The following is a 9,274-nucleotide window of genomic DNA, read 5'->3' on the forward strand; positions in this document are numbered from 1 at the left end:
GAAAGTCAAGTTGAACATAAAAAACGGCCGACACAGTGTTAAGTGTAAAAAAGAAAAAAAGAAAAGACAAAAACTTTAAATGACATAAATAAGTCTCTGAATAATTATGTAATAAGGGAGAGGTAAATAGTTTGCACAAACCATTTACATTAAACAACATGAAAGCAACTACAAATCCCCACAAAGGCACACTGCAAAGATTTCAGACAAAGAAAACATTGATTAATGGCATTTTATAAAGTCAAAGTTTACTGTTAAGTTTGCATCATGGATATAAATGCAAATATGAAATGTTCAAAAGTCAAATATGTAGAGACAAGAATAATTTGCAAAAAAGCATACTATAAATATGTAATTTAACAACATGAATATGAATGCTTTATAGATCTCAGGATTTGAAATTATGGTTTCTTCTGTTTTTAAGTTATGTTGTCTTAATAAGAAATATATTTTCTCTCATTATAAAATTTATAGCTTTTCATGCAGACAAAATTCAAAATGAATTGGTCAACATTTTGATATCTAGATGCAATTTCTTGACGAATTTCAACTTACCTAACACCAACAATCATCTTGAATTCTTCCTCCATGGAGCGAACCATATAGCTATGGAAATCATATCTTGGTGTAAGATTGTGGTTCTGCCAATTACAATTTTGGTTCATTTACATACAGGGCACACAGTTCTTATGCATTTACATATCTCACACCTAAACTTACATATTTACCCGCATAGCACTCAAATCTTTAATATCACAACAAAAATAGCACTATTACCACTTTTTAAATATGAAATACAACATTCCACGCATAGATTTAAAACACCAGAGTGTTATGTACATAAATATGAAAGTTTAGGTGTGAGATAAGTAATTACATAAGAATTGTGTGCTAGGTATGTAAATTTCCCTAAAATTTTTTATGAATTCAAGTTATTACAAAGTAAAAACAGCATAAATAAGCATAAAAACTTTAAATAAATCATGGAGAGGATTATGGAAACATAAAACCAAATGAAGCTATGTTTATCTAAACCAGTGTGACTGATTATATGTACCGTAATAAAACCTCTGCGCAGTATAAGGTAATCAGCCCGCACCACAGATCGACCGAATTGGCGAAAAAAACAAGTCTGTGCGAAAATTATAATGCGAACATTATTTTAGCGCAAGTTGGAAGGAATGTGTTGGTAATATCAAAAATAAAGAGGGCTATTTTGGAATTATGGCCACAAGCATTACCACCCAAATAACAAAACTGTTTCTGCTCCAAGTTTTATAAGTATGAGCCTTCACAAATGATGACTGTCGTCGCATTGTTAATGGTATTGTTAATGCCCTTGTGATTTCTGTTAAAAAGAAAAAAACTTGATAATGCTTAATTAAACTTATGAAAAAAATGAAAATTATCATTCAAACCCTAGAAGTGAAGTTAATTAATGGATCAGATTGAAACTCTAAAGAAAGTATCTTGCAGAATGAAAGTTTTAGAGAAAATTACATGCATACCAAACAATTCTTATGTATTTATATACAATGGGGAACCATCATGAGAGTGAATATTAAAGGACAAGGCAATGCAACACCTTTTTTATTTCCACCATTTAAAATACGAAATGAAGATTTTCAAGCAAAAAAAAAAAGGTCGAACATAATAAATCTTTATAAAAGCTGAAATTCGAGGCATGAATAAACTAAGGGCCTGTTTGGGCTGGCTGCAACTTTTTAAATACGTAGTTGTAAAGTTGTGGTAGAGAAACAATTTATAAGAAAGCTTTACAACTATATATAGCTTTCTTATAAATTGTTTCTCTACCACAACTTTACAACTACGTATTTAAAAAGTTGCAGCCAGCCCAAACAGGCCCTTAGTTTATTCATGCCTCGAATTTCAGCTTTTATAAAGATTTATTATGTTCGACCTTTTTTTTTTTGCTTGAAAATCTTCATTTCGTATTTTAAATGGTGGAAATAAAAAAGGTGTTGCATTGCCTTGTCCTTTAATATTCACTCTCATGATGGTTCCCCATTGTATATAAATACATAAGAATTGTTTGGTATGCATGTAATTTTCTCTAAAACTTTCATTCTGCAAGATACTTTCTTTAGAGTTTCAATCTGATCCATTAATTAACTTCACTTCTAGGGTTTGAATGATAATTTTCATTTTTTTCATAAGTTTAATTAAGCATTATCAAGTTTTTTTCTTTTTAAATATTCAACCCCTTAGGAGAAATACATCATGAAGTTTCTTACACACGGAAGTGGGTTGGACTACCATGTTTAACCATGCCAACTAGCAACTGCAAACATTCAATAGGTTCAAGTAACACAAGAACTTGTTGAAAATACCTGGCATGGTCAACTTTCTTGCTGCATTTTCATCATATGATCCGACAGAGTGAACTCCATCTACAACTGTACTCCCCAACAGTTTATGGATATTACCATTAGGTTTCACTTGCAATGCCTTCAAAATTCTTTGTTGTGCAAACAAATCTTCCACCATTGTTTGTCACAATCTGAAGTTCTCTGTTTCACAAACTTCATTATCTCGAATTTTGCGCCAGACATTGTCATTTGAAATTAATTCTACAGTGAACTTTCCTACCTTGTATTGAAACAAAACACACCACAAACAAATTCAAATAAACATGAAATTTTCTCTGTCAATTGCACAATTTTCCCGCAGTTTCCTATGATTCGTGAATCAAATTTTTCACACGAAGCACATTTCCTGTTCGCACAAAAAATTCGGTTGAAATACTGCGGACACCAGTAAAACTCCACCTGTCACAAATTCTCCTGCGACAAACCTGCGAACAATCCGCGAAATTCGTGAACTGCACTTGCCGCAACTCCTCCTGCGACAAACTTGAGAACTCCGCTGGCCGAGCACCAGCTGTCGCAACTCTACCTGCACTAAACTTGCGAACTCCGCTGACTGAGCACCACCTGTCGCAACTGCACCTACCGCAACTCCTCCTGCTACAAACTTGCGAACTTCGCTGGCCGAGCACCACCTGGGCCGAGCACCAGCTGTCGCAACTCTACCTGCACTAAACTTGCGAACTCCGCTGACTGAGCACCACCTGTCGCAACTGCACCTACCGCAACTCCTCCTCCTACAAACTTGCGAACTTCGCTGGCCGAGCACCACCTGCCGCAACTCCTCCTGCGACAAACTTGCGAGCTCCGCTGGCCGAGCACCACTTGTCGCAACTGCACCTGTCACAACTCCTTCTGCGACAAACTTGCGAACTCCTCTGTTTGTAATCGCTCCTGTTCGCGGAAACTGCACGCGAACTCTTGTACACGAACTCCACCTCGCCGAATGCCACGAAAGTTTGTGAATTGTCGCGCCTCGAAGCCTTGACACCGCTTCTATCGCGAACTCCCCGAAGAAGAACTCACCGAATTGCCGCAACCCTTTATCTGACCTGCTTCGCACCTGTTTGTTCCCGCAAGCCCGCTTGCCTTGCGAACAATCCACAAAATATGTGTACTCCTCATGTTCGACATTGAACTCCTCTCCTCTGGGAAACTGACGAACCCTGCTCGACTGCCTCTGCTCCTCATTGCGGTGCTCTCGCACGTCACTCCAACAAAATAATTTGCTTCCAGGATTCTTCCTCCAGCAGCACAACACAGGTTCTTCTAGCAAAAAATGCAAATTGTCGACGTCATCAAACAGTGTAAATTCTTCCATTAGTAAAATCCTCTACAGCTTCGTGGATGTAGGCAATTTACCGAACCACGTAAATCTGTGTTCTTTTCTGGTGTGAATTTATCTCGTTTTATTTTTCACTTCATCGTTGATCGTTTCAATTAAATGTACCACAACCTATATATTAAAAAAATCAGACACCAACTTTATTACAACCACCGTATTTTAATATGTCAGGTTGAAAAAAATAACTTCCTACTGCAAAAATTTCTGAAAAACAACAAGAAAGTAGTTCTCCAAATGGAACTGTGGCGACTGTCTAAAACGTAAAGCGAGCTGAAGCTATCCCAAACATACCCTAATATGTAATTATTTTCTCTCTATTATACTACATTATTTTTTATGTATGTATATAAAAATCACCAATGGCACTAAGTTGAAACATTGAATGAGAATATCTTGACCAAAATTTAGTTAAAAACGAGCCTTAAAATTGTTAGATTTGCTTTGAGAAGAACACAATACCAAATTTCATCGATTATCCATGAATTACACTAATCTCAAAGCAGATATAAGGATTTTAAAACCCATTCAAGCCATTTTTTTTCCTAGCACTAACCAAGTAGATTCATTTTCACTCTATTTCAATGTATCCAACAATTATACTTGAGATAACAACTCTATGCTCAATATTATACCACCATGTGAATCATAATGATCCCTATGAGCCTCTTCTTCCCATTTCCTCCAAGTATGAATCTGCAAAAATGCAAAAACAAAATATTACATACCAACCAAATTAGGCTAAAATCAACTGGTTCTCAGGTTTCAAAATTATGCCTACTTTTATAAAAATTTGCAGAATAGGATGCATAAATTATATTTTCAATGCATGAAATAGAAGAATAAATCATGATATCATCCACCAACCTTCACTATGGCAAGTAACATAGTTAAGCAACTATAGGACACATGCGTTATAGCCATAACGAATATAAACCGGTGGAGTTGCTCCAAACCCTCATACGAAACAAAAGGCTCGTGCCCCTACACACATCAATATTTTAGGATTGGAAAATTAAAATTAAAAGGAGCATTTACATACATACCGCCGAATTCCTATGTATTCACATATCGAACACCTCAAGTTTACTTTTTTTACATTTCTAACAGCCAAATCTTTCATATCACATCAAAAATACTACCTTCACTTTTTTATGCAAAGGTAAGGTGAATGCATGCAAAAATTAAAGTTTAGGTGATAGATATGCCGGATTGCTTTGCGCACCTCTTGACATATACTTCCAGAATTGCTCATAATTTTCCTTCCAAAATGATGAAGAGCTAAATCCATAAGTTTCCTGTCCACATGAGATGATATGTTTTCGACATCCGTAGTGCCTTCTACCTCCGAATCTTTACAAGGTGAGAATTTGCTATTATAAAACATCGAGTCAATACAAATGCTTGAAACTGTTCTTGAAGTGGCCGTCAGCAAAAGTGATAAAAATCCCAGTAGCATCAATTCTGAATAAATAAAATATTTTATTAATAGAAAGATATCTTTACAATTTTTATATTAGCCGAGTCACATGGAAAAAATGAACTGAAAAAGGATAAAACTTTCATAATTGTTAAGGTATTGATTACCTTCTTTCATTTTCTCTAAGGCTTCAAATAGTGGATTTCTGTGGGTCTTCTTCAACCACTGGAATTATAAGCAGTATTAGAACTTCCAAGAGTGAAATAAGTGGATCAAACAAAAGTTATTTACTCTACTTTTAATGAAAACATTGGCAACTAAAATACTTCATCAATGCTGTATAATCATTTACAATTGTAGGAATTTTTTTTTTTTTAAACTAAAATAAACTAAAATTACACAATCCAAAAAAGAATAGGGAAAAGTAAAATTCTTCCAACACAACTTCATGGAACTCATTGCCTTCAGGCCAAAAGACTGCTTACGGTTTCATTTTTTACAGAGGTCAAACTAAAAAAGCTTCATTTTTTATCCATCTGAATTTTTTGTTGAAGAAGATATGAGTATCCGAAATCTCCTCGAAGGTTCTTAAGTTCAAGCATAGGACAGAACACAGACGGTAAATGCAGGAGAAACCATTTATCCAGTTAAAAGTAACTATTTTTATTAGAAATCATTCATCCAAACAGCCATTCTTGGCTTTTAACTAACCATGAATGGAAGAGCACTCTGAAAAAGTAGAGTGTGGCTAAGTGACAAGAAGACAGGAATACGTAAAACCTAATAACACAGTAAAGTAGGCGAATAACTTACAGAGCTTAACCAATGGATAGATCGCTCCACGAGCAGGGAGAGAAAAACAAAGATGGTTAGCACAGTTGAGACGGACCAAGTAGGAGTCAGAGCAAGTGAACGCATCTCCATCTCCAGACCTCCTCTCGACATTTTCCAAGCATTAAAACCTAAGAGCACGAAGAAAAAAAAAATTTAAAAATCGTAGCTTTCTTCCGAAAGGGGTCTAATGGCCTCAGAGAAAAGGTTAAACTGAGCACATTTCAAAATCCATTCTTCTGTACCTCATGTTTCCTCCTCCAGTAAAAATTCACACTTTAAAAGCAAAAGCAGTTCTTCGTCGGAGAAGATCAGCCAGCAGGACAAAGTACATATTTTTAAAATTTGCCTCTTTTAAAAACTCCGTCTTGATCACATTTTCCAGAACTCGAACAACAAAGCCATGAAGCTCAGTCTACCATGACAAGACACAATGATTTGGTTCTGTAGATTGGCAGATCCCGCATTCAACTCCGCGGAAAAAAGGCGCCTCTTTTGCGCTCTTCGTTCTCCGACGGAGAAGTTTCCGGCTGGCGGGAGAAGCCGGTAATTATAAATGGGAACTTCGAGCTGTGTGCGCGCGTCTGATGAAGAGCGAGTGACAGTGAGGGAACTCTGAGGCTCCTCCTTCGTTGGCTTGCCGCGTTAAATCCACTGGCTCAGCTCACAAACATCAAATATAACATGCGGGATAATGTACGCCAAATTTTTCCACAAAAAACATTATAATATCATCAATTCATATGTAATATTTGCTCCACAACAAGCGCCAAACAAGCTTCCATTCTACTTTCTTAAAAGTTGAGATAGTGTTGTTTTTGATATGATACAAGACCTTCAGATGGTATTAATATAAACAATAAAATTGAGATGATAGATATGTAAATAAATAGCGATTGGGATGTATGTATGTAAATGCCCTGTAGGAGAAATTATTGCGTGCGGACATCGTATGCATCTCTGCACGCAGTGTCCGATTCTGACCGTAGATCACAATGATCTACGGTCAGGATTATTTTCGTTCTTTTTTTTAAAAAAATCTAGGTGGGGCTCACCGAAATATATCGGGACCGTAAATCAGGTGACGTGCGGTGTCCGATCCGTATGGAATAATTTTTCCTGCAGCGGGAAGTAAGAACAGAAGAGGGGAGAGCAGATTTAATTATGTGGCCCTATGTATATTTGTCATATCATGATATATATAGTTATTAACCTAAGTTTGAAATGTTTCTAGTTTTATCTCAGCTAAGACTAGGCCTTCAATTCAACTTAAAAGAGAATTCTAGCCACTTTAGCGTGTAGTTTTGATAGAATAATTAGGCTATGAATTTAGCTCGAAGGTCGTTAAACGTCAAAATAAATGAGCATAATTATGAGAGAAAATCTTAAATCAAAATTTTTTTCAAGCTGATTTTGAGCCATGCATGGATGGGCTGTAACTATTTTGAGATCGGTCAATTATTATTTTTTATTTATGAAAATTATATATAATGTTAAATAAAATCGAATATAATGAGCTACGAGCTGGTTTTGAGCTGGAACAAAGCCAAATAACTCAATTTGAGCCATCTTGTTTTGATTTATATTAGGATCGAGCTGATTTTGAATTGGAACAAATCAAAATAACTAAAATTTGAGTCAGCTTGTTTCGATTTCGATTGGCTTGAGCTCAATTCAATTTTAAGCATGTTAGATATGACTTATATACCAGATAAGGGACATATGTTAGAGCAGGGAAGAGCTTGCAAGAGAATGTACTGTTTTTAAGAAATCAAAACGTCATCGTCTCTCATTGCTCCCAGACGTAAGCATATTGCCGAACCTCGTAAGATCCTTTGTATTCGATCTTGATTAATCTGTTGAGTCTTGTGTCTCTTTGCCCTAATTTCTCAAGCCAAACTCGATCTATTCGAACCTATTTCAAACCGATTTAGAGCTGATTTCAATCCGAACTAATTTCAAGCAGTTGGCTTGAAATCAACCTATCATCAGACCTAAGAGTAATTTGAAGTAGCTAAGTATTTTAAACGTCTCTTTCTTGAGAGCAATAATTGGTCATGCGAGAAGAAATTGAATTAGAATATTCTCATTTTAATTTAGCATAAATGCAAAAAGATTTCTTCCTGATTAATAAGTTTTTTATTTTTATTTTTATTACATTTAGTCAACATTATTTTCTTATTTTTAATATAAATCTTAAAATAAATAAATAAAGTTTTACATACATACCCATCAATTTCTACGAAATTACATATCTAACCCCTGAACTTCAACTTTTACATGCATGTAAACTTAGAGTAGCATGAAAAGAAATATTTCACTTTTTAAAGTTTAAGTTGTACACGGGAAAATGTGTATGATTGTATCGCATGATATTTATTAGATGATCTAAACGAGACGAAAATATCCAAGATATAAAGAAACTAAACAAATGAGACCCGATCAACAGGTTAACTTGAGATATGATCAACTGGGATGACCAATCAACTCAGGAGCGGACTAGGTAAAGGCCGATTGCGCTAAAAAATGAGTGGCAAACTCAAACCAAAGGCCGACTAAAAGAGATCAACCAACACAAAAAAAAAAAAAAAATGTAAATATCAAATTTATCATTTCACAATTATTATAATTTCATATAAATAGAGGAACATTAAATGTAATAAGAGTTAGTTGTTGGAGATTAATATTATAATATTTAATTCTTGAGTTGGTAGAGCAACGTCTCTGAAGGTCGTAGTCCCCTTAGATTACGGGTTTAATTCCTCCCCTGTGTAGGGTGTGATATTTGAATATTTAGCACACGAGCCAATTTTCACGCTGAATCGTATAATCTATGTTTAAGTTTGGGCAAAATAACTCTGAAATTGAATTATTCCCATCCATAATTGAGCTAGCTAAATCAAGGCTATTGGGACCACTTTACTTCTTAGAGAAATATATCTTTACTTAGACTTCCAATGCACATATAATTTAAAAGCTAACAGCTTTAATTACATGTGCTCATGTTTCAAGCCCTCTTAACCAAATTAGAAACTTATGACATCAAGATTATTTAAGAGGCATTTTGCCTATCAATTTTTATCTCTAGTTTGGCAAAAAGGATAAATCTTTTGATGAATTTGGCAAAAAGGATAAATAATTACTTTATCATGTAAATGGAAATACATGTGCTAAGTGATATCATAGCTCCAAAAATCTCAATTGTTTTTTTTTATTATGATTAATTTTATTAATGTTAACACGCACACCACATATGTAAGCCGTTTTATTCTGTTGGTCATGTTCTTTGTCCTA

The 9,274-nt window shown here is 35.0% G+C and overlaps 1 protein-coding gene across 1 annotated transcript in view; it reads right to left on the minus strand.

The window, feature by feature from the left end:
• Positions 1–6,297, minus strand: part of LOC110022707 (MLO-like protein 14) — a 6,538-nt gene extending 241 nt beyond the window's left edge. The window contains exons 1-10 of the mRNA XM_020721780.1: positions 6,226–6,297; positions 5,963–6,111; positions 5,317–5,374; positions 4,955–5,193; positions 4,597–4,713; positions 4,365–4,425; positions 1,242–1,348; positions 1,058–1,132; positions 556–641; positions 26–191 (exon numbers count right to left, since the gene is read on the minus strand). Of these exons, the coding sequence (XP_020577439.1) occupies positions 26–191; positions 556–641; positions 1,058–1,132; positions 1,242–1,348; positions 4,365–4,425; positions 4,597–4,713; positions 4,955–5,193; positions 5,317–5,374; positions 5,963–6,094 (1,041 nt within the window). The 5' untranslated portion in view covers positions 6,095–6,111; positions 6,226–6,297. The remainder of the gene's footprint in view (positions 1–25; positions 192–555; positions 642–1,057; positions 1,133–1,241; positions 1,349–4,364; positions 4,426–4,596; positions 4,714–4,954; positions 5,194–5,316; positions 5,375–5,962; positions 6,112–6,225) is intronic.
• Between the last annotated feature and the right edge of the window lie 2,977 nt (positions 6,298–9,274).

Source organism: Phalaenopsis equestris, unplaced genomic scaffold, assembly GCF_001263595.1.
Source record: "Phalaenopsis equestris unplaced genomic scaffold, ASM126359v1 Scaffold000202, whole genome shotgun sequence".
NCBI lineage: Eukaryota > Viridiplantae > Streptophyta > Magnoliopsida > Asparagales > Orchidaceae > Phalaenopsis > Phalaenopsis equestris.